Below are 25665 nucleotides of genomic sequence, written 5' to 3' on the forward strand. Positions count from 1 at the left end.
TTAGACAAAAAAAGTATGCAACCTTGAAGAAAAAAATTTTTAATGGGACTGTGAACATGTAGATCAAATTTTTATTTGATTCATGCACTAGATTACATTCCAAGCTTCAAAATGATACCAGAATCATACCTCTATCTTTTTTCTTGGATGAGATATGATGTTTTCCTTAAGCCAATATGTCAAGAAACTGTACTTACGGGAAACGGCAGTTGAAAGTTAGGCTGTCAAAATCCTCCATCCTTCATACGTTATACCCTCAGCAGTAGTCTCGCGATCCACCTTCATTTTTTTTCTTCCTCTCAGGTATCTTCTTCTGCTTCTTGCTTCTGGTGTAGCCTGATTTCTCTTCATTATATCCTTTACAACCTTCGAAGAAGATACGCCCGTAGTTGTGTTCAGTCCAGGTTCAATTCCCATCTTCCTTAGGATGTCCAGCTCCACTTCAGGACCACGGTTGTAGTGGCACACTGCATCCATTACACACAAATTCAGTGTTGCATGTCCCACATAGGTTTCTTTTGGACACCTTTTCCAGATCATCCCATTGAAGGACTCGTTAATGTTCTGGGTCTTCCCATGCAGGCACTTCTGCAACATTTTATCATCCGTCAGTCTTTCGTAGACCGGTTTCATTTGTCTAATCACTGCAATGGGAATACCAGGACCTTCATGCTTGTAAGGGATGCCTTTTGCTTTGGCCACTTGATAAGTGCACCAACTGTCTTCACCTAGTGGACACTTTGCATGAAGTGGCTGGCTGTCATTTGCTGCGACATGGAACATAGAGGCCCACATAGCTCTTTTCATTTTTTCTACACTTTCTGTGTTAGAACTGAGGGCAATACCAAAGTAATTTTGAAGTTTGTCTATGAGGGCTTGAGTCAGTTTCCCCTTTCCACCGACCTTTTTGGTCTTAACTAATTGCCTAAGACCTTTGCCTAAACGCTTTTGGTAATGCCCCACACATTCTAATTTCACAATCTCTTTCCCATCATATGGGTCAAGTTCAGATACAGTTTTGAAACTTTTTGAGTCGCCATCTCCTAAATATTGAGTATAAAGTAATCCTCTATTTTGGACTGACCTCAAAAAGAGCCTACCTACCCCAACAGGTTCCATGTTAGGTGAAGATCCCTTGTAGTTACAGGAGCATACTGGTACATGGTCTGCTAGCCAAGTCTGATATGAAGGTGATTTTTTGTCTTCCTTAGCATGCATTCTGCAAGACATGCAGCTTTTGGACATTACCTCCACATCGAGAACTTCACCAGTTTTTACTGACATGGCTGTCACCCGACAAAGAAGAAAATCCCCTCCGTTGCCACGTTCCATCAACTGACACTGCACATTCATTGCTACCAGTATTTTCACGTACTTCATTAGCAGCATCATTCATTGTATCATAAGCAAGCTGTGTTACCACTTTGTTTACATGCTTGATATGACCCTGATAAGAATTTTTACTGAGGCCACATGGCAAGCCCAGAAGGTAACATAACCTGTTCAGTTCACTATAGCCACAACCAATTTCTCGGCTCGCATAGACAATTCTCCTGTTTATTTCAAAATATTTTGAAACTTTGTGGCTTGAGAATAATTCATCAGAATTATACCCACAGGCTGAACAAGCTAGTTTCACACATACTGCCAAACCATTTCTCTTGCCACTATTCAAACATAATGAAACTGAACCCACCATAAGACATTCTGGACAAGCCAGTAGTAAAATTAATTTTGTTAAATATCTAACATCAAAAAGAATAAAGCCATAATGTTCTGTGTGTTCACTTGATGGTGGACAATGTCTATCTGTAGTTACATTTGTTTCCTTCTTCTTCCCATAAAATTTCCTTTGCTTCTTCCTGCTTGTATTACGTTTGTTAGCCATCACTGCCACACAGCACTATAAAATAACTCTAAACTAAACGCACTATAATAACTAACACTAAAATAAATATGCAAAGAGAACACTAAACTGAAACTAAAGGCACAAACAGCTGGAAATAATACTCATAACCTGTGTAACCACGTGTATGAAACTTGTACATAAACAACTTTTCTTTCTGCTATTTTATTTATAATTTCTGTTCATAGATGGCAGGAAGGGCTAGAACTGTGCACTATCGCTATCTATGAGTTATTTGTGAACTATTAGAAATTCCAGAGTACTTTGAAATGGGTAAAAATGGCTTAGTATTTCAGGAAAAAAATCTGACATTTTGACAGATAAAAGGGGGTGTAACCATTTGTTACTATCATAGAAAAGTGCCATTATCTACAAAACTACCAGTCAGAATTAAATAAGCAAACCAGCAAATGAAAGAAGAAGAAATGCTGCATCCAAAACATACTGTTTCAAAAAATGCCATTTTTCATAATTTTTTGTGTTTCTAACGTATACATATACCTTAATTGAAATCGTATTTAAATAATTAAAATGCGATCATTTCGGTTCAGAGACCACTCATTTGGTGCAATGACAATTCCTTTAAAATGTTTCTTATTTGTTATTACATGCAACCATAGGTTAATGAAGATTGACATAATATCATTTAGTTTTAATGTGTATACTTTATATTACTTGCTATATGTTTCCATTGAATTATGATAATAACTTAATTTTAACCATTGTTTTCTACGTCTTCAGTAAATGGTGCTTGGCCCACTATGGTTCTGAAACCTTCAAATAACTTAAATAATGATACAGCATAAACAGTGATATGTAATTATATTTCTTTCTTTCGAAAATGTAAGAATTCACTATCTCCTATGTACCATTGCCATGGAATAAATAAATGTGTTTTTTCTTCCTACTCAAAAATTTTATATTTTGCACATAGGAATTACTGCAGGAACAAAACCGCTACAATCTGAGGCGGCGGTGAAAATGTATTGTATTGTTATTTTAAAAGTCTATCATTCCTATCAAAATTTTGCATAGAATAAAACTTATCGGAAATCATTTTTAAAGAAACTTTTGTTATGTAACATTTTTCACAAAAAAAGCAATAATAAGCGAGATATTTCGATTTAATTCAGGCCCCGTTAAATGAAGTATTTTGAATACCATATAGCCTAAAATCTAAATTACAACGAACTTCATTTATATTTCAATTTTCATCGAAATCCGTTCAGCCATTATCGCGTGAAAAGGTAACAAACAGACAGGCAGGCAGGCAGGCAGGCAGACATACATACATACATACAATCAAAAATGTCAAAAAAGCGATTTTCGGTCTCAGATAACGGATGTACTCCAATAAGTAAGTTTTTAATTTGTTGTGGGGGCTCTTGTATCTAAGAAGGAACAACTTTTACAACAGCGCAACATAATCTGCTTGACTCATTACCCAATTTTTTTTCTTGCATTTATTGCATATATATTTTATGTATTTTAACACGATTCAATTGAGCATAGTTAAAATTTGAATTATAAAATAATGGATTGCTAAGCTAACGTACTATTACTGCATACTAAATCAATACACTCTCGTTGTTCATTAATTCTCTGAGATTAAAATGAGTGTGTACATAAATATTATTTTAAGAAATACAGAAAACGAATGTACAAAATAGCCTATCAAATTTTCTGTGCATAAGAAGCTATTTTAATCTTACCTGTCCTCGATTTACTCAGAAGTTACTGTAATAACATAGCATTATGTCCATCTAGAGAAACTACACTTTCCAATGGTGAAATAATAATTGATTATACAAATCGGTTAATTTAGCTTCCGATATTACTTCATACAAACACAGAAACATTCTCTGTAGGCTATGTTTAATAGCTTTCGATTGTTGTTGTCCACGGCCCCTTTTTCGGTTGTTGTTGTCCAGGGCCCCTTATAGACGAAGTCATTTGTTCTTATTTCATTGCACCATCTTAGATGGCGTTATTTTAATTTTAAAACCCATTTATCTCATTAAATATCAGTCCTATAAAAATTTTGTAAAGAATAAAACTTATCGGAAATCATTTTTAAAGAAACTTTTTTACAAAAATCAATAATAAGCGAGATATTTCGATTTATTTAATTCAGGTCCCCTTATAACCCCCCTTTTAAATAGAGTATTTTGAATGCCATATAGTCTAAAATCTAAGTTACAACGAACTTAATTTATATTCCAATTTCCATTTAAATCGGTTCAGCCATTATCGCGTGAAAAGGTAACAAACATCCTGACAGACATACAAACAAAAATGTCAAAAAAGCTATTTTCGGTTTCAGGGTGGTTAATTATATATGTTAGGACCAATTATTTTTGGAAAATCGAAAATTACCAGAAAAATTTCGGCTACAGATTTATTATTAGTATAGATACACTGGCAAATCAATATCAAGACTTGGAAGAATGGTTTACAACTATACCTAGCTATACTATAGCAGCAATATCAGCATCTTCACCAAAGTAGTCCTTCAAAAGGAAGCAGGTGTTTCTCAATGTTCTGTCTCATCTCCAACACTTTATCATCTACCCAAATATATCTCATATATTCCCCATCATGTCTCTACCCAGTTGACAATGTATGCATATGACACTGTGATCTACTGTCGAAGAAACTGAAAAACATTAGGCCTATCTACATTATCTACAGAGTGATTCAACAACATTCGATTGACAATTGGGCTAAAATATGGAACATTAAAATTAACAATAGAAAGACATCTGCAATAGTTTTCACCAAATGTCGAGCAGCATTACCACCATTTCTTTTCCTCAGAAATGTTCAAATCCCTCATGTACTGAAAACTAAATACTTAGGAATTCCTCTTCATTGACGTCTCAACTGGAAGAAATACATTTTGAAAAATAAAAACGCTGCCCTAAATTGTCTAAAACAGATCATGCCTTTGCTCTAAAGTACTGTCCTCTCCTTACGATGCAAGCTAATTCTATATAAACTATGTATATATTCGAAGTCAAATAACATAATTATAAGGCACGAGCTTGGAGATTTGCACCGAATACTATCTTACATCATTTACAAGTGATTCAAAATGAAGCATTTCGAATAATAGGAGGTTATAACTTCTACACAAGACTTCCATTGACCAATATTGGCTCTGAGTTAAGAGAAGAGGATACTAAAATTTGACTAAAACTCCTTTTCTTAAAAAAAAAAAAAAAAAAAAAAAAAAAAAAAAAAATTCCGCTTAAAATAACCTTTTGACTGTATAGAATATATTACAAATAAAATTTAAACCCTAACTCATTGTCATGAAATTTAATTATGCCATTTTTTAAACTCTATTAGCCCACTTCATTTTCCAATCTCATTCGTTTAAAATTTATCGCATTCTCAATCTGATTTCGATTGTTGTGGTTGTTTAACACATTCCCGCGAAAGAGAGAATCGTAGTAATTTGGAAGGCTTCCGCTAGAATAGGCCTACATGTCTCGGGTCCCATTATTTCATACTTGTAACACTTTATTATTATTATTATTATTATTATTATTATTATTATTATTATTGGACTGGCAAGCGAGTACTATGCAGAGTAGATTCAAACAATGGAAATTAATTCAATAGGTTACTTAGATTTCTGTTGGTTAAATTAGATCATATCAATGACATGATTCCTATTGACTTTTGTACAGTCATCGCCGGCTGCTATATACTCCGCCCTCCCAACTGAAGGAAACATGCGAACTGCTGTTAGTACTCACCTTCTCCACGGAGGCGCTGACAGAGTGATACACTGTTGCCGCGGGAACACAAATCTGCCAGAAGATACGCAAGATTTTCCTGCTTATTGATTTTGAATTAAGGTATTTCACCCTCTCAAAACGTTCCGTTCTTTCAATACCAACATTCTTCAGGAATATTGAAATTGTAGTTTTCAAGATAATGTGTCCCAAATTTCCAATATGAATTGAATCATTAGATTGGTGGCATTTTAGTACAATTGATTTCTTCATAACAGGAAGTATTGTCTGTATTAATGTTTCACACACTTTACTGTTTACAAATTTTACGGCTTCGCAAACAAACTCCTCAATAATATTAATCACCCACACTAACAACTCAGACGGATAATATAATGTGTCACAATCATCTTGCTTGAAAATTATGTCCAGCAGAGCAGAACTGAATTTAGTTTGTTGCAGCAGATCACTACTTCCTTCACAACACGTTTCACTATGAATCCACCAATATAAGCCAATGAAGCAAGTTTTATTGGTGCTGAAAACGAACAAAGTAAATAATTCAGACTAAAATTTAATTATCTACGATAATGCTAATAACAATAAAAAGTTTTATTAATACCAATAAAATAGCAATAGCTATAGCTTGAAAAATTAAATCCATTCCCGGGCCCACTGGATTAGCTCTCAGACAAGCTAACCACTACAAATAATAATAATAATAATAATAATAATAATAATAATAGTAGTAGTAGTAATAATAATAGTAATAATATAGTATGGTAACTAATAATGTAAAGAACAATATATATTATGTATTCATTCTTACATGGCGCATTGTTTAATTTTTCCAGTATATTTCTTACAGCGCCAGCGTCTGGAAAACTTACAAGGCTTGGGTTGAGGTTGCGCTTGTAATTGTTATAACACTATGTTAAGCTATAATTCTTTTACAAGAGAGGGATGTAATCTTGAGTATCCTATTCAGGGCGAATATTACAGCCCTTAAATCCAACATATCATTATTACCGGAAGTTGTTCTTAGCTTACTGAAAAAACATTTCAATTGAATCACTGTTGAAGCATCTTGTTAATACAAAGTCAAACCCTGCTGACAACAGATATTTGATGCATTTCGCAGTTGATACCATAGTTAATAGAATATTTTTTTCGTATGTCTCATTGCTTAAGAAGCCTGAGCCGCGTCCTTAATTTTCTTTCTTCATTTTCCTAAGATAGGCTGGAAAATCATTTTTAGCCAGATTAATCTTTCATCAGTGACATAAAAAATGAACTTTGTCCTTATCGAGCTAATTGTTAAAGCTACATATATCATGGATATTAAACCACTTCTGAATGATTTTCATAAAGTGAATTGGTCCTCCACACTCTTTAAAAGTGTATGCCTTTTCTTGTCCACAGTTTTCTTTAAGATATTCAAGGGCTGTAATTACAGATGAAGAAAATATATCTTTTGCACGTTTTACATTCATTTTCTCCAGGTTGTTAGGACATACATGTTTACGAGTGAGGATTGGAACATGTTTAATTACCTGGGTTGACTGCAACTCATACAGATCTTTCACATGCTGTCCACTTATATCTTTATCACCAGCATGCATTGTTTTTTTCTAGGAAGGTATTCCTCACACTTTTTAAAATGTGGTATTGATCAAAAGCAACAAACAGGGATCTGTTTGGTCGTTAGGATGAACGACTTCTGATATTAGAGACTTGCCATTACAAAGTCGTTTCATCATATTTACATTGCTTTTGTGATTGTCTGAAACCAAGTGTAATATGACAATTCCACAGACTTCCACTTCCTTTATAACAGAAGGAGTAAGTTTATGCAAATCCTCTTTGTAAAAAGTAGGCAGCTGGTATTTTCAATTTTGAAGAAATGCCACAAATCAAAAAACAAAGAAAATTATTAGCTAAAATGTCATAATTTACTTTTTCTTCCATGGGTATAATGGCATATCTTTCTACATTGCTTGATTCTGGAGTAAAACTGTTCTTTTGCCCGAAAAATGTGTCCAATTCTTTGTCATACTGTAGTTGCTGTTCTATTGCCATCTCGTCGACTATTAATGAACAAACTCGCTCAGCTTGATTCAGTTGTTGACATTCAGTGATTAACCTTTCTTTCACGAGATCTGTAACTCCAGTTTCACAATACGTGTTGCCTAAATATCGGGATAGAGTGCTTTTCGACCGCAATTTCAAAATATTGTCCCTAACATGCCGATATCCTTTGGGAGATATAAATTCCCACATTGTGCATGGTTTGATGGTGGATTCTCTTCAGCTGGGTGACTTTTTCTCAAATTCAAGCATTTGTTTCAAAAGGAAACTATATCTCGCATCGGAAGGTTATTTTCATTACTTGTAATTATTCGCGAAGGCAAATAGTAATAGTAGTTATCGAAATTTTTCATTTTATCTTGTGTTTGTTGCAATTGCCTTTCTAACTGACGAATCTTATTATTCGCGCGCCATAATTTAAGTTTTAATTTATTTTTCTCTTTCTGTGCTTGGAGGAATTTGTCATCCATACGACTATACGTTTGAATACCGATACAACAAAGATTTTTATGAGAATCGGTGTCTGCATTATTCCTAAAAATCTTCAGGGTCATCCGAAGTGCCTGAACTACGTTTCCTTTTATTGTTAGGGGGCAAGATGGGGTGTTTTGTTATCTGCCTTCTCTCTTGTTTGTTTTCTGAAATTTTGTAAGACGGATAAGACTCAAAAACTGAAGGAATCACGTTCTTTAGCAACTGTTTCCTTTTTAATCCAGGATGATAATCTGTCTCACGCAAATGAAGATCTCATACTACATGCTACTGATGAACGTGAATTAAAATTGAGAATAAAATCAGCTCTTGATACAGCTTTAAGCCATTTTTCTTTAAGTTCATCTTGGCTAGGGAACTCGTGGAATGCGACCTCTCTAACTAACTTTCCTACTGTCACTTTTACAGAAAGGGACGCAATAATAAGTAGAATTTTCATAAAACCTATAAGTAATGAGAGGGAAATATTTCAAGTATTTTTACAATAAAATAACCTATATGCAATTCTCTTAAAATATACTGACGTTATGAGATATGTTCAATTCGAAAGTATATTGTTATGTGTTACGAGAATATAAGAGGGGGAAAAGAACAGTTAACTTACGATATGCGGCATCACCGACTGGTACTTTCATTGATAAATAATATTATTATAGGATGTAACTTCTTCTTTTCAGAGTTTAACAATGTGTTAATTTCACGCATTCGATAATTTACACATTCCAATAAAGTAGCTCGCTGAAATTACTTAACTTTACCCCCTGGTACACAGTATCACTCTCTCAGCACTGTAGTGGCAAAATCATGCACTACGCTAGGTTCGTTATTTAACACAGGCTGCTTGCTAAATGGGAAGGCGGAGTATATAGCACAGCCTTGCCAACCGTAGCCGAATTCGGCTAAACGTAGCTTAATTTTTAGTCATGTAGCTTGTAGCAGAATGGTCGTAGCCGAATGTCAAAATGTAGCCGAATTGAGATTCGATCGAGCGACCATCTGTGAATACTCAAATTTTATGTGTAAACACTTTCTTTTAACAAATTTATTTTCTCATACTAATACCCACCAGAATTTCCTCACTTCCTCATTAGAATTACGAAAACATACCGGCAGAAGCTTTGTGTCACAGACTGAATTCTGAACAATGTGACCCGCATTTATGGCAAGGATAGCAGTGCTATTTTCAGTTTTATTCTCCTATTATGTGAATAGCGCCTATTACCTAACTGACAATTTCTTTACTCGTGAATTTGCAGACACCCGTCAGGCGGTTTATTAGGGGTCGCCTACCCAACAAAAGTAAACCAGTAACCTGACAGTTCCTCTGCTTGTGAACTTCCCGGCACACAGCGGAGTTTTTATTAGGGGTCGCCTACTCCGCAAAAAGAACCGTATTCCGACTTCAAAATAACAATGAAACTTAAGCCTCTTAGATTTTAAAAACTGGCCCTTCTCACGCATATCTATCCCATTGTCCACTTGCTGCGACACGTTGTCGAAAACATTGTAAACATCGTAACATTGATCGTCGATTCTATTTATTACTCAATAACTGTAAGTATGTACCTATAAATACGTAGACAAATATATATAAACACATGGGCACTGTGCCTTTTTTGTATACTTATGTTAGCAAGTGTTATCAGAGGGATCAACTGGATTTCATTAGGTAAAAGGTAAAGGTATCCCCGTAACATGCCATGAAGGCACTTGGGGGGCATGGAGGTAGAGCCCCATGCTTTCCATGACCTCGGCACTAGAATGAGGTGGTGTGGTCGGCACCACGCTCTGGCCACCTTTTACCCCCGGGAAAGACCCAGTACTCAATTTTATAGGAGGCTGAGTGAACCTCGGGGCCGTTCTGAAAGTTTGGCAACGAGAAAAAATCCTGTCACCACCTGGGATCGAACCCCGGACCTTTTCATTAGGTGAGCTAATAAATACTTCCCCTTTTTTATATATTGCTGCATGGTTTGTAGATTGGGTTGAGCAACGCTTTACTAAATCTATAGAAGTGTGTTGATGCTTAGGCCTATGTATTGATTTTTCGGTTTGTAAGAAATAATAATGATTATTATAAATATTAACATTAACAACCCCATTAATAATAATATTAATAATAATAATAATTATTATTATTATATTCGTAGTTCTTTCGAATTATTTTTATTAAATTAATATAATGGGCAATGAAATCATCATTAAACGCAGCACAATGAACAACATATACGCAAATTCTCCAAGTTTTGAGCGTAGCTTAATTTCAGTTTTTGTAGCTGAATTTCGGGATGTTTGTAGCCGACTAGCTCGTGTTCAGGTTGGCAACGCTGATATAGCAGCCGGCGATGGTACTGTAATGTTATTGTATTACAAGCACACCGTCTGAGAAGACATCCATTCCACCAACACCAATACCTCTAGTTAGTTCCTGCTGCAGCAGTATCGTACTAATGTTACAGTGACTCTACCGCAAATGGGTTTTAACAGACCCTTGTACTCTTCATCTTTTTGCAAATAGAATCCAAGGAAATTTTCATTCCTTCATCATATTTACACAGACGGAAACCACGAACGGTAGCCACTTCATGCAACTGAATATATATATATATATATATATATATGTGTGTGTGTCCACGCCTGTGGAGTAACGGTTAGCACGTCTAGCCGCGAAACCAGGTGGCCCGGGTTCGATTCCCGGTCGGGACAAGTTACCTGGTTGAGGTTTTTTCTGGGGTTTTCCCTCACCCCAATATGAGCAAATGCTGGGTAACTTTCGGTGTTGGATCCCGGACTCATTTCACCGGCATTATCACCTTCATCTCATTCAGACGCTAAATAACCAAAGTTGTTGATAAAGCGTCGTAAAATAACCTACTAAAATAAAAAAAAAATATATATCTATATATCTGTGTGTGTATATATATATATATATATATATATATATATATATATATATATATATATATACACATACATACAAGGTAGGTCAAAAGTCGCTTCTCCAATATTCGTTCTTAAGTTTCATACTTGTACACATATACAGATGCCATAACCCATAACTAGAATAAACGAATAGCTGGTGTAAAAGTGGTGGGGTGTCAACCATATTCGTGTGTCAACTATTTTTCCGATGTCATGTCTTGAAAACAGCCCTTGTTTTGCTGATATGCAATTGATATGACAACGGAATGGAGTACCACTTCATTTTGTTATAGGAGTGAGGGACTTCTTGAACCAGCAATTCCATGAGTGGATTGGCCGTCCTGGCACAACAAAATTGCCACCTAGATCATGCGACCTGAATCCATGTGATTTTTCGCTGTGGGGTATCCTGGCAAATGATGTTTTTTTTTTTTTTTTTTGAAACAGTCATTCGTGAAAATCGATGAAAATCGTGAGTTATGTTCTTTCATCTGTAAATCAGTGTCTAAACTGTATTTAACTGTGAATCGTGTATCGAAAAACAGAGCCTCCATTTTGAATAGAATCTGTAAAGGAATGTATAGGGCCTAGTCAAATGTAAATTTAACGTAATTAAGTGTAAGAAAGTGTTTGGGAAAGCCACTTTTAACTCACCCTCTTTATACTTAATAAAATACACACATCCTTAATAGTTTTCTTCGATGCATAGGCCTATATTATTATTATTATTATCATCATCATCATATTAGCGAAAAATAATTATTTTCGGTCCTACACTTACGACTGGAAACTTTATTTCGCAAATTCTTTGAAATGGAAACACAGGTCGCAGTTTAAAAATATCGACTCTCTACCTATGATATCTGATCATTAGTTGATGTGGTGTAGTGAAGTGTTGAAGAATTCCGGTCCTTCTAATTTCATTAAAGGGAAGCTACAAAAGTATTATAAATTAGCAAAAACTGTTACGAATGCTATACTGGTACTTAATTACTTATGACTTTAAAGGAACCCAGAGGTTCATTGACACCCTCACATAAGCCTCCATCAGTCCCTATCTTGTGCAGTCTCTACCATAATATCCCACCTCCCTCAAATCCATTCTTATATTATCCTCCCATCTACGTCTCTGCCTCCCCAAAGGTCTTATTCCCTTCGGCCTCCCAACTAATATTCTATATGCATTTCCGGTTCTGGATTCGCTCATACGTGCTTCACGCCCTGCCTATTTCAAATGTCTGGATTTAATGTTCCTAATTATGTTAGGTGAAGAATAAAATGCATGCAGTTTTGCGTTATGTAACTTTCTCCCTTCTCCTGTAGCTTTATTCCTCTTAGCCCCAAATATTTTCCTAAGCACCTTATTCTCGAACACCCTTAACCCCTCTTCCTCTCTCAAAGTGAGAATCCAAGTTTCACAACCACATACAGAAGAACTGGTAATATAATTGTTTTATAAATTCTAACTTCCAGCTTTTTTGGGAGCAGACTGGATGATAAAGGCTTCTCAACTGAATAATAACACGCATTTCCCATATTTATCCTGCGTTTAATTTCCTCCCGAGTATCATTTATATTTGTTACTACTTATAAAATATGATATTTGAATTTTTCCACCTCTTCAAAGGATAAATTTCCAATTTTTATTTTTTCATTTCGTACAATATTCTGGTCTTTTCGGGATTTACTTCCAAACTTATCTCTTTACTTGCTTCAAGTAAAATTTCCGTGTTTTCCCTAATCATTTGTGAATTTTCTCCTAACATAGTCACGTCATCCGCATAAACAAGGAGCTGATTTGCTTTAGTCCACAGTGAATTGGAAAAGCATGTGATAGAAACTGGCTTATACGGACTCTGCTGTACGTTTCACTGAGACACATTTTAATTAATCGAACTAGTTTCTTGGAAATACCAAATTCAATAAGAATATTATATAAAACTTCTCTCTTAACCGAGTCATATGCCTTCTTGAAATCTATGAATAAATTGATGTACTGTACCTTTATATTCCCATTTGTTCTCCAATATCTGTCGAATACGAATGCTATAATAAAATAAAGTAGTATCGACAGTGTCTTTGTGAATTAAATTGCTAAAAATATTTCTTTAACAGTTCAATTTCCATTGACTTGAAAAATGTATTGAAATATCATACCTCATTAACAAAGCTCGGAACTTGGGGACTTGTGTCTTTGAACGTGGCTAAGCGACCGGACTTCAATGTCAACAAACTCCCGCTTCCAGCACAGAGGTACTGTAAGGTCTGCTATAAAAGTGGTTCCTGGCTGGAACAACATATTGATAATATTATGGTAGGTTGAAACAAGTAATTTTATAGCATATATATATATATATATATATATAAACATGCAAAATATATCAAATTTACAGTTCTGCTCTGTATATTTTATTATAGTGTATGACTACATACATTCGAATATTTTTCGAAGCCATACCTTCTTCGTCTGTTAGTTAAACATGATTTGAAACGAAAGAAACTTATTTCCACGTCACATGAAGTGACGGGAGCAAAATTAATTTTTTTTTATTTTATTTATTTTAACTAGCTACCTACTGAATACAAATTACATTTATAAAACAAAAATGTTTCTAGCCACTACCGTAAGAGCCAGGCTCGTGTACGGTGTGGTCTTAGTCAATAATATAACATAAAATTTACAAGGACACTTTACTAAATACAGTAAGTAACTTAATTCAAACCAATAAATACAACACAAGAGCAAGAATAAAGAAGAAAGAGAAAAAGAGGGAAAAATACACATTTAATATAAATTGACAATTCGACAGAAGCCAGTGATATTCAATATAACAAGAATATAGTAGACAGAAATAAAAGGTAAAAAAAAATACATTTCTTAATATTATATTATATCGTGGATAATTTTACAAATTTATTTTTTAAAAGCTTCAATTTAAAAAAAAAATTTAAATTTGGAAAATGGTTTGTAATTGTATTATAAAGTCTTAGGCCGAAATAAAGTATTGAATGTTTTCACTGTCACTGTTTCCTGTTCGATTTTCAGTAGTTGCTAGCTGATCTAGTATCTGAGAAAGATAAGTATCCTAAATTTGTCTCGAAAATAGTTTTCAATTTCTATGTCACTACTAGGGAAGGTTCCACTACGACTTGATCCATGGCTATGGACAAATTTTCCACCGATTTAAGGGACTGCAATGTATTTCAATTAATGCCCGTTTCCAATCTCTAGTTAGTGTTTGACACAAATTACAAAATATAAACTCTCCATTCGAAGAAAATAATGTACCTCCTCAGAATTCCTCCACGAAATTCTGTACCTAAATTTTAAGAAATATATTTTCAAACGTATACAATACCCATTCGAATAATACGTATTTTCTTATTTTCAAACAGATCGTTTACCTCTAATTAATTATCCGAATGTCATTGGCTTCGACACGACACAGTTTCCTCTTCCATCTTCCTGTCATTCGATGTGACCACTTTCTTAGTACACACGACTGTCCCTGAGCACTTGCAGCGTGAGCTTTGTGTACGTTGTACCTGTAACCTTACTCATGCACACGACACACAAGTCCCCAAGTTCCGAGCTTTGCTCATTAAAACGAACACGAACTGACCACAGCCATTTCTTACGAGACGGAACGGAAAGGTTCCTGAAGGTCACGAACGCCTTCTGGTCCGCTCCTGTCCATTTCGAGCCTTGGATTCAGCAAAGAACATGACGGTGATTACTGGAGTTAGGCTTACTGTACTATTTCATTATTTACATTTAAAGTCAGTGGCGGCTCGTGAACTTGTGGATTGGGAGAGCTGCAGTAGATTTCGGTACATACAAATTTCACTTCTTGATACCAGTACTAATAAGTATAGTACAAAAATAAATGCATTACATATCGAAAAACCAAAACTTCCTGACTTAGTTGGGAGATGTCTGTAGGACCATTTGCCATAATCGCTAAAAAAAAAAAAAAACTAATACCATCGATTTCAGTCTCAATTTCAGATCGGCAGACACTCAACTTACAATCTACCAGTTCATTCTGAATTGTCTTAGAATAACCTTAAACAGTGGCATGTTCTAAATGATTTTTGAGAGGCTCGTTTAGATTACTCGTTTTTTCATCATGTCCCCTAAGGGGAAGTTCATATTGGCCACAAAATTTGATACATTCAATATATATATTTTTTTAATAATTTCACGATTTTTTCTCACTTCTTGATTATGTTTGACAATGTTTGTTCTGTTCGTTCCACTTAATTGCACAGCAGTATGAGTTGCATAACATAGCCAATGAAACAACATTTTTCAGGTGAGACAGCGAAGATTCGTGCTTTTTCATTTTTAAGGACAAATGTCCTAAATCTGTCACACCACTCCTAGTCTATGCAGTATCACCATCAAAGAGGAGGCAAGGAAAAAAAAATACAGAATTTTTTTTTGTTCACATCCACGTAACCACAAATGCTTAGCGTAAATTTCATTGTTATACTTCCTTACATATATGCACTATTTGGGCTGGATGAAGCTTGAGTAAGATTTAAGTCAGGTAACTATGACCCTTTAATTTCACTTCAGTACATCAATCTTCTCCGCAAGGGAAAGTTGAGAAAAATGAAATTAATATTCTGTAATTCACACACACTCATGCTTACACATTCGCACTGGTTAAGTTACAGTACTAACACGTGAAACCAAAGCAACACTCAGATATACTGATGGTCAACAATGTTCTAAAAGTGAAAAAGAAGTTTCTTTCGTATTTTACGTGCTATATTACAAGGATTCCACTCGTGCAATTATTTTGAGTTAAGGCAAATATTAGGTTCTGCTGGAGACTGGAAATATACGTAATAGTAAGGCAAAAGAGAATATTAATTTCGTTATATTAACTCGATAAGATTCTACAACAGTAAGTATGTGAAAAGAAAATAAAAATTTTGTCATTAAGTTTCAAGGGAATAGAGAATCCATTTGACGTAGCATTACAATAGCGGTGTGGGAGTGGAGGAAAGATCTTCCCTTGTCGCCTGGCTCTGCAAGCCACTGCAGCGAAATATGGGTTTTAAACAGCGGCAGATTCCCTCTTCTTCCCTTCATCTCTCTACCCCCTGACCATGCAAGATACACACTCTCTGAGCTGTCCCACCCTGCAGATCCCATTACGACTTTGAATGCAGTGTCAATTCCAATACAGTCAACGCGCAAAAAGATTATGCATAAGATAATAGTACATATTCCCGGCCAGATGAAATATAAAGCAATTTACCAATAAAAGCTGTAACAATTCTAAAAATTAAAATAAATATTATTTTTATTTTCCTGTCAGAGCAGGGAGTGCTGCAGCTCCGCAGCTCTTATAGACGAGCCGCCCCTGTTTAAAGTTATATTTAATTTTATTTTGTTTGCATCAATTTCTTTTCTCTCTTTTTTTTTTTTTTTTTTTACTAATTTCGATAATTCTTTGCAGTTGCGTTACCAAAGAAAGGCGAATATCTATCCATACCTACCTACTGCTACTTAAGGAATATTCATGAATATAGCTACAAGTAATGTAATGCTGGAAATATTCAGTTAATGGATCATCGAAAAAAAAAAAATACAAGCATCATCACCGATAATGGGCCCAATATAGTGACATTGCTCTTCAATGAATTTTAGCGATAGCAATCGATACTTCAAGTATCGATATTATCCATACGATCTTATAGGAGTATCGATAGGCCTATTAAATATGGGATTGAGCATCGATTCCAAGGATCGCTTAAAATGACGTATTGCAACGTTTCTAGTGCCAGATGAAAATAAAACTAAAGTTTTTCATCTGTAAGTTTGAGACATGAAGAAAACAAAAGACGGCAACAGTCGAACATAAGCAATAATTTTCATTGTTACCATTACTTATACAAGATGGATGTCCAATGCAAAGTACAATGTGTTTTGTGGTTGACAAAATTTCAATATGTGACTCATGTACGAGATGAATTCCGTTACGTATTTAACAAAGAACCAACACACGAGAATAACATTCGTTGTTGGGATAGAAAGTTTAAAGAGACTGGAAGCCAGGGTTGCCAGATTTTAGATTTACCAAGTAGGGGCATCCTTTTTCCAGTATACCTAATATACAGTACCTGGCCACATTATTATAATCACTCACATTTTTACTATACTTTACATATTACTTCCTCATTTGAACTCTGGTTTCCTTTCTGAAGCAGAATTCACATTACATATTTAATTTTTAAACAATATTAAGTAAAATTACAATTATAACAATGTTATTTCAAGAAATATTGATAAATAACCAACCACACCTCATTTTTACAGAAATTTCAGTATTTCGTTCGACCTCGTTTAGCTTTAATTACAGCTTCAATTCTCTTTGGCATGCTTACAATACACTTCTGTATTATTTCCTGGATCCTCTCATTGTGATTCCAAACATGTATCAGCCTTTTAATAAGTGGAACTCTGGTAGTAATAAATTCTTTTGCTATCTCTCTTTTTACGAGGGCCCAGACGTTCTCAATAGGATTCAAGTCCGGCGAGTTTCCTGGCCATGGCAAAAGTGGAATGTTTTTGGAAGCCAGAAACGTTCTGACTCTCGTAGCAGTGTGGCAAGGTGCACCATCTTGCTTAAAAATATATTTCTCCCCATTTGGGAACCATTCGTTCAGCTGAGGGATAAGCCTGTTTTCCAATACCTGGATATATTGATCTTGTTTCATTGTTCCCTGAACAATGTAGAGTCGTCCTGAACCTTTGCCTGATATCACAGACCATTTCATGACTGATATTGGGTGTTTAACTGTGTTAACCAGGCATTCAGGAGCAAAATTTTCTCCCTTTCGTCGACGAACAAACATTGTTTTGTCCATCAAACACTGAAAGGTTGATTCATAGGAGAAGCAAACCTGAAAATTGTCAAAGACACTGATGAAAAACTCTAAATTTTGTCTTTAAGTATTAAATACTGTATTTAAAAATACAAAATTTAGAGTTTTTATCAGAGAATAACACGAGAATAACAATCGTCATTGGGATAGACGGATAGAGACTTAAAAGATACTGGAAGACCATCGACAAAAATGATGAAACGATATAAATCATCCGAAAAGCATTTGTTCAGAGTAAAAAGAAATCAATTCGTAACTGTATACCTGACTCAGGACTAACGAAAACAGCAGTTCATCATTTTTGTCAATGGTCTTCCATTATCTTTTAAGTCTCTATCTGTCTATCCCAATGACGATTGTTATTCTCGTGTTGTGGTTCTTCGTTAAATACTCGACGAAATTCACGTCATACACAAGTGACAGATTCAAATTTTGCCAGCCACAAAACTCATTACACTTTTCTTTGAACATCCATCATCTGTTCGATTATTACCGCCTTTCGTTTCCTTCAGTGCCTCAAACTTACAGACGAAGAACTTTGACAGTTTTATTTTCATCTGGCACCAATATTACATTTCTAGTCTACCTCCATTCAAAAAATAAAATCCTCTGAAACCCCACCACGACTTAGGGACATTGTGCATAGTAGTGTTATAGGTGAACAGTAGACCTTTGGAAGCATTAATAGACACAGAAGCAAGAGGGCTTCTGATAATGTCAAAAAAAAAAAAAAAAAAAAAAAACTAAATTCATCTTGCACCAATAAATTGCTAACATTAAATAGCATAAATGTAATATAATCTGAAATTATATTACATAAAACTCAATTTTATTGATGCAAGACTTTTTTCATTTTCTTTCCTTCCTTTCTGTAATCATCACTTGACAGATTTTCATTCATTCGCCGTAATCTTGCATGAATCAGCACTCTTGTGAACAATGAAACAATCAGAATTACAATTAGGTGCAAGGAAATCAAAACAAACTTCATCCTGAATGAGGCTAGTAAATCTCTGTACTACATCAGACAGAAATCAGGTTTTTGAAGTTATTATCAAACTTATGTGTCATATCTTCAACACATTTAAGTAAATTCGCTGAAGGATATTGGAGACCATTTGTAACTTTTTCATATTCCTTAAAAATAGGAAATGTTATACCAGCTGGGAGGACTTTTTCAGAGTCAAGAACAGCTGTGCAACAGTAATTACAGCACTGTTTTGCAGAACAGAGCTTTTTCGCAAGATAACCAGCAACATAAAACATAGCATTCCTGTTAACAAGATCATTACTCAGATCAGAGAAATTACAACTGCGTGCAATGAACTGATTCATCTCAGAGTTTGGTGGGTTAACCACCATCTCACAACTAGTACCTGTTGACTCTATAGATGCTAGGACAACATCATAGTCACTACATATTAGCATATTCTGGGCAGCAACTGCTCGGAAAGTGTAATGAAAGTCGTTACACGAAGGGTTGTCTCTATTACCACCTTTCCTTCTGATAATACAAAATGTATTTTCCAAACAATCTTGGTTTATCCTCCCCATCATAAGTGAGTGCATACCCTCTTTCTTAGCTACCTCCCACAACAATTTTGCAGCATGAAAATTTTGCACCCAATCATATGTGGATGGTGCATGTACTCTCTTTCCTTCAGTATTTATAAATTGAACAGACTGAAAAAAGCTCGCCATTTCCTTCCAGACTTCATGGTGGGTGGTACCTTCCTTCACTGCACCATATAATGGCTTCGCATTGTCAGTAATCACTCTGCCATTTAATGAATCAAAAGCTTTATCCACATAACCTACGAATTTTCCAGTCTGTACTCCTCCTTCAAGCATTCCAAAAGATGACATCGTGAGAATGGCTGCAGCAACTGAATGACTTAAAACTCTTGCTGCTGTTCGCACCCTCATAACTCTGAAACCAGACACATAAACATCTCTATCAGTTAGTTTTGTCGCGCGAAACTCATTATTTTTATCTGAGTTATATAACTGCACAATGTGCTCCCATTTTGCAGTGTAATTATCATAAAACTTAGCAGAATACTTTCTGAACATGTTTCGTGTACTTTTAATTAAGTGTGGAGTGTCAAAAAATGCCACAATTTTTCTGTCATTTACTGTAAAGCAGGGCTGATCTGTAGTAACTCCCAATAAATGATACGCTTTTTGATTATTAGAGCCCTGATCACAAACAGTAGCTACTACTTTTAAACCAATACTACTCAGCTTCTCTATTGCTTTGACAATGAGTTCAACTAATGTATTGCCAGGGGTGCTTGATTGTGCCAAGAAATAGCCCAGAACTTGTTTGTAATTACTACAAATACCTCTAACCATAAACACAAGACCTTGGTTGGCAATTCTATCTGATGAATAATTGTCAGAATACCTCTCAAAGCCATCTACGATGTCTTCATTACTATTGTAGCACAAGTTTGCTTTTAAAGACATTTCATCCCACATAAGGCAACACAGTTTGTCAGTCTCAGTCATCTTACTACAGGCATTCTTTAGTATGTCAAACAGTTTATCACTAAAACCAACATCAGTGGTATACTTTTGCAATACTCTAAGCAAAGTAGGCTTTGAAGGGAAATTTAATAACTTCCTAATCATCCTATAGGAACTTGGGCTCTGTAAATAAATGTTAAGAGCCTTTGTTTTCATTTCCGGTGACCACCGATTCCTCTGTACACACTGTGCATCTGAAGAGATGCAATTTCTTACCAGTTCATATAATGGCCCAGGAACCTTACTCTTTATACATGCAAGGGCAGTGTGTATTTTCGGTTCTTTCTGCGTAGTCTTGAGAACTCTTCCTCTCAAACGATGCAATTGCACTCGAAGGCTGCGAATCTTTCTCCTCTTCGGTGTTAATATCAACCTCCCCGTTGTCTCCGGAGCTCTTGGAGTGGGTTGAGCAGCCGCCACCTCCCACTCCATGTTACTGGGTCCTGGAGAATCTGTATAAAACAAAACAACAGAAAATAAATAATTATAAACAGTAAGAGTAAGCAGGCCTATAACACCACGAATAGACGTTGCAGTTATGAGGTCTACTAAGCCCAATACGGGCTACGTTCTGAAGTACTGAAATTGCACATCATTGCCTTACTTTAAAAATCTTGTAACTGCATTTCAGGAAATTGCACAAAAGAACTTTTTATTTTTAAACCCAGCTAACAATTGTTATGCATTTGTTATATACAAAATGTAGAAGCAATTTCATACTAACTAGGTGTTATCGCCAGACCCATTTTTGGAGTGGGTTGAGCAGCTGCCACCTCCCACTCTATATTACTGGGTCCTGCAGAATCTGTATAAAACAAAACAACAGAAAATAAATAATTATAAACAGTAAGAGTAAGTAGGCCTATAACACCACGAATAGAGGTTGCAGTTATGAGTCTACTAAGCCCAATACGGGCTACGTTTTGAAGTACTGAAATTGCACATCATTGCCTTACTTTAAAAATCTTGTAGCTGCATTTCAGGAAATTGCACAAAAGAACTTTTTATTTTTAAACCCAGCTAACAATTGTTATGCATTTGTTATATACAAAATGTAATAGTAATTTCATAATAACTAGGTGTTATCACCAGACGCATTTTTAAAAATAATAAATTTGGACTGTTTTAGAAGTAAGCCGATGATACCTAAGAAGTACACAGTTAAATAAGTTACCTTGACCGATGGAGATAGCCTGAACTTTGCAAGGTATGGCTTCTCTATTCAGATGTGTGCGGAGGTTACTTGAGAAGTACTTATCTTCTACACTCCAGAACATGGATTGCACCCTTCCCCTCTACCCCCACCGCACCTACCATGCAACTAGCTACTTTCCTTGCAGACTCCTCCCTCTCTCGCGTTCTCACGCTTCATCTCGCTCCGTCCGAGACACGCGCCACCTCGAAACATCATGGCGGCCACTGACGATCTCCGTAAACATCGCGCCGATGATCCGACGTGTAGCACATGATGAAAAAAGCGGGGTGTCGGGGCTGCAAGCCCTGACGAGGGGTGTCGGGCACTGAAAAGTGCCTTTTGGAAAACATGATGCTCATTTGACAACCCATCACCAGTATCTGTGCGCGAAGTTAATTTCATGTCGCCACCACATTTAGGGCAAGTGTACGTACTTGCTAATAACCCTTTCTGCTGCAAAAACCGCATCAAATTACTGATATCGCTCCTAAAGTTATGCACGGCGAAAATATCGACGAACGATTCCATGTTCCTGGTAGAGTAACACAGTCGCACATCCAACCCTTTCGCACGTCGGCACAAAACTATCGCCACGCCAAGATGTCCAGCGTCACCTGTTAATTTCGCCACCCCTTCTTTCTCTGATTGGCTTTTCGTGGCTTAAGTCCCGTTAACTCAACGCTCCTTTACTCACTCACTCACCCGCCCGCCCGCCATCTAGTCGCATGAATTTACATTAATTTATGCACTTAAAATACAACTTAAAATCGCTTCATTATAACATATATATCCCTCAACATTATTACAAGCGAAAAAATATTGCTTTCATGATGATTTATCTTAAATACCATCACGTCTACACATTAATTTATTCTTGATGATTGACACTTGCAACCCGCATGTTGCACTTTTTTCTTCTTCGTGAACATATATACGAGTTCCGAATTTTTCTACCAAGAACACGTGTTCTCCAGAGAGACTGATGAGGATTCCGGCTGCTGAGGACTAGAGGATTCAACAATGAAGATGAACACATGAAGAAGAATAACAACATATACAACAAGGACATAGAAGAACATAATACCACCCCATGAAGAGATGAAGAGAGAGAGAGAAGACAGGAGGGAAAGGAAAAGGGAAATTACCCTCTAGCAGGTAATTTTTTCCCTTCACAGCTTATGTTGGCATGCCCCCCACCCTTCATTACCCATAATTCCCACCGTCCCCTAGTGACTTGGGGAGGGGATGGAAGGTGCAATCCATGTTCTAAAATTTTCCGCACACACCCGAAAGTTGTTATGTAATTTCTTGGGCAGATTAACCTTTAAGTCTTCTCTGCCCATTGCTTCTAGCCATGCCTTGCATCTGAAATAAAAAAGGGAAATAAAAATTATTGGTAATTTCCTAGAAGACGGGCAAAATCCAACATGGCTGAAGAAAACTACCAAAAACGTTCTGCCAACTATGAAGTCCAAATGTCACCAAACATCGCAAAATCAAAGATGAAAAATCAAATATATATTCATATTTTTAAAGAAGAACAAGCCCTCCAAAAAAAATGAAAATACATTTAATTTTTCGCCTTCGATTTTTTTGGCGTTTCGTGGCATTCGAACTTCATAGTTGGTAGTACTTTTCTAGCAGTTTTCGTCCGCACTTTACCCCCAAAAATCACTAAAAGACAAAACAAAACATAATAATTTATCATCTTATCAAATGAAATTCAATTCTCATCGACGTCTTCAACGACAACCACTTCACTTCCAGTCGTTGATCCGGGTCACCACGCGGTATGGTCCATCCCAGGCACGCTGCAGCTTTGGTGATTTCCCTTTGGTCCTGGTAGGTCGATACAGCCACACCAGGTCGCCCTCCTGGAATCCTGCAGAGTTGGCTAATCTGTCGTAGCGCACCTTCATCCTGTCGCTGGCCATCTTGAGGTGCTCTCTGGCCAGTTGGTGAACTCCATTCAACTTCTCGGTGAGTTCTGCCACATAGTCAGTCGCTGGCTGGTCGGCGCTGGGTGGCGTGCCAAACAGCAGATCACAGGGCAGGCGCAGCTCTCTCCCGAAGACCATGTTTGCCGGTGTCATCCCTGTTGTATCGTGGACCGAAGCTCTGTAGGCCAAGAGGAACAGTGGAACTCTGGCATCCCAGTCTCGCTGATGGTTGGACACCACCTTCCGCAGGTGCTCCTCCACGGTTTTGATGTATCGTTCCACCATGCCGTCGGACTGTGGGTGGAGGGGAGTGGTCCTGGTTTTATGCACCCCCAGACGCTCGAACAATTCTCCCATCAGGTTGGATTCGAAGTTGCGCCCCTGATCGCTATGCAATTCCCGGGGCACCCCGAATCGGCAGATGAAGTTGTCAAGCAGCGCGTCGGCCGTCGAAGCCTCTTGGTTAGGAATCGCGTACACCTCTGGCCATTTTGTGAAGTAATCCATGGCTACTAACAGGTAGCGGTTCCCGCGATCCGTGACCGGGAACGGTCCAGCAACGTCGATGGCGATCCTCTCAAAAGGAGCTCCCACGTTGTACTGCTGCATGGCTCCCCTGCTGCGGGTCCTTGGTCCGCGACTGGCTGCACAGGTGTCGCATCTTCGGCACCATTGTTCCGTGTCGGTTCTCTGATGCAACCAATAGAACCTCTGCCTTAACTTGTCCAGCGTCCTGTTGGCTCCCAGGTGGCCTCCAGTCACTCCAGCATGAGTCTCCTCCAGCACTTCCTTCACCTTGCTCCTGGGCAGGACAAGTTGTTCTATGTGGGTCCTTCCATCGGCCGACTCCCAAATCCTCTTCAGGATACCGTCCTTGACAGTGAAGGATTCCCACTGGGCCCAGTAGCTCTTGTAAGTGGTGCTACGGTTGGCGATATCGGCCCATACTGGTCTCTGGCCGGACTCCACATCACGTAGTAGCTGTCCAATGTTTGGGTCCTCCAGCTGCTCCCTCCTTATGGCGGCGTTATCCCATCCTGGGCTCGGCTGGGCGGCAATTGCTCGGACTGCGTGGGCGCCATCCCGCTCTTCTACTTTCAGGCAGTGTTTACAGCCATCCGGGCACGGGCGTCGTGATAAGGCATCAGCGTTGGAATGTTTCTTCCCTTGTCGGTGTTCGGAGGTGAAGTTGTACTCCTGCAGTCGTTGAACCCAACGGGCGGTCTGCCCCTCCAGATTCTTGAAGCCCAATAGCCAGGTGAGTGCAGAATGGTCTGTCCTCAGATGGAACTCCTGGCCATACAAATATTTGTGGAAATGCTTCAGGGCTTCCACAATAGCAAGAAGTTCTCTACGGGTCACGCAGTAGTTTCTCTCAGCCTTGGACAATGTTCGGCTGAAGTAGGCAATCACCCTCTCTTGCCCGTCCTGTTCCTGAGAGAGTACTCCGCCGATGCCTACGTTGCTAGCGTCCGTGTCCAGCGTGAACTTCCTTCCAGGGATGGGATATCCCAGTACAGGAGCAGTGCAGAGCGCCTCTTTCAGTGACTGGAAGGATGACTCCGCCTCGTCTGTCCACTGGAATTGTCGTTTCTCCTCGGTCAGCTGGGTTAGAGGCTTAGCGATGTTGGCGTACCCAGCTACGAACCTTCTGTAATAAGTGCAGAGGCCGAGAAAGCGGCGCAGCTCCTGCTTGTCCCTCGGTCTAGGCCATCCTCTGACGGCTTGTAGCTTCTCCGGGTCCGTGGCCACTCCGTTGGTCCCTACTACGTGTCCCAAGTAGTTGACCTTCTTCTGGAATAGATGACATTTCTTCGGGTTCAACTTCAGTCTGGCTTGTCGCAGTCTCTCGAACACTTTCCTCAGATTCAACAGCTGTTCGCCGAAAGTCTTGCCCACCACGATGACGTCATCAAGGTACAGCAAACAGGTGTCGTATGTCAGGCC

At 37.5% G+C, this 25665-nt stretch overlaps 1 protein-coding gene across 2 annotated transcripts in view; it reads right to left on the minus strand.

The window, feature by feature from the left end:
* LOC138705114 (uncharacterized) overlaps window positions 1–13302 on the minus strand; it is a 74254-nt gene extending 60952 nt beyond the window's left edge. Inside the window, exon 1 of one of the 2 annotated variants that reach the window (XR_011333621.1) lies at window positions 2408–13302. Coding sequence is in view for 1 of the 2 variants with exons in the window: in XM_069833754.1 (XP_069689855.1) it covers window positions 217–1392 (1176 nt within the window). In the remaining variant the exon portion in view is untranslated. Of the gene's footprint in view, window positions 1–197 lie in introns of both variants that reach the window. The other variant, XM_069833754.1, reaches the window with a different exon arrangement.
* Window positions 13303–25665: the final 12363 nt, after the last annotated feature.

The sequence above is a fragment of the Periplaneta americana genome, chromosome 8 (genome assembly GCF_040183065.1).
Source record: "Periplaneta americana isolate PAMFEO1 chromosome 8, P.americana_PAMFEO1_priV1, whole genome shotgun sequence".
NCBI lineage: Eukaryota > Metazoa > Arthropoda > Insecta > Blattodea > Blattidae > Periplaneta > Periplaneta americana.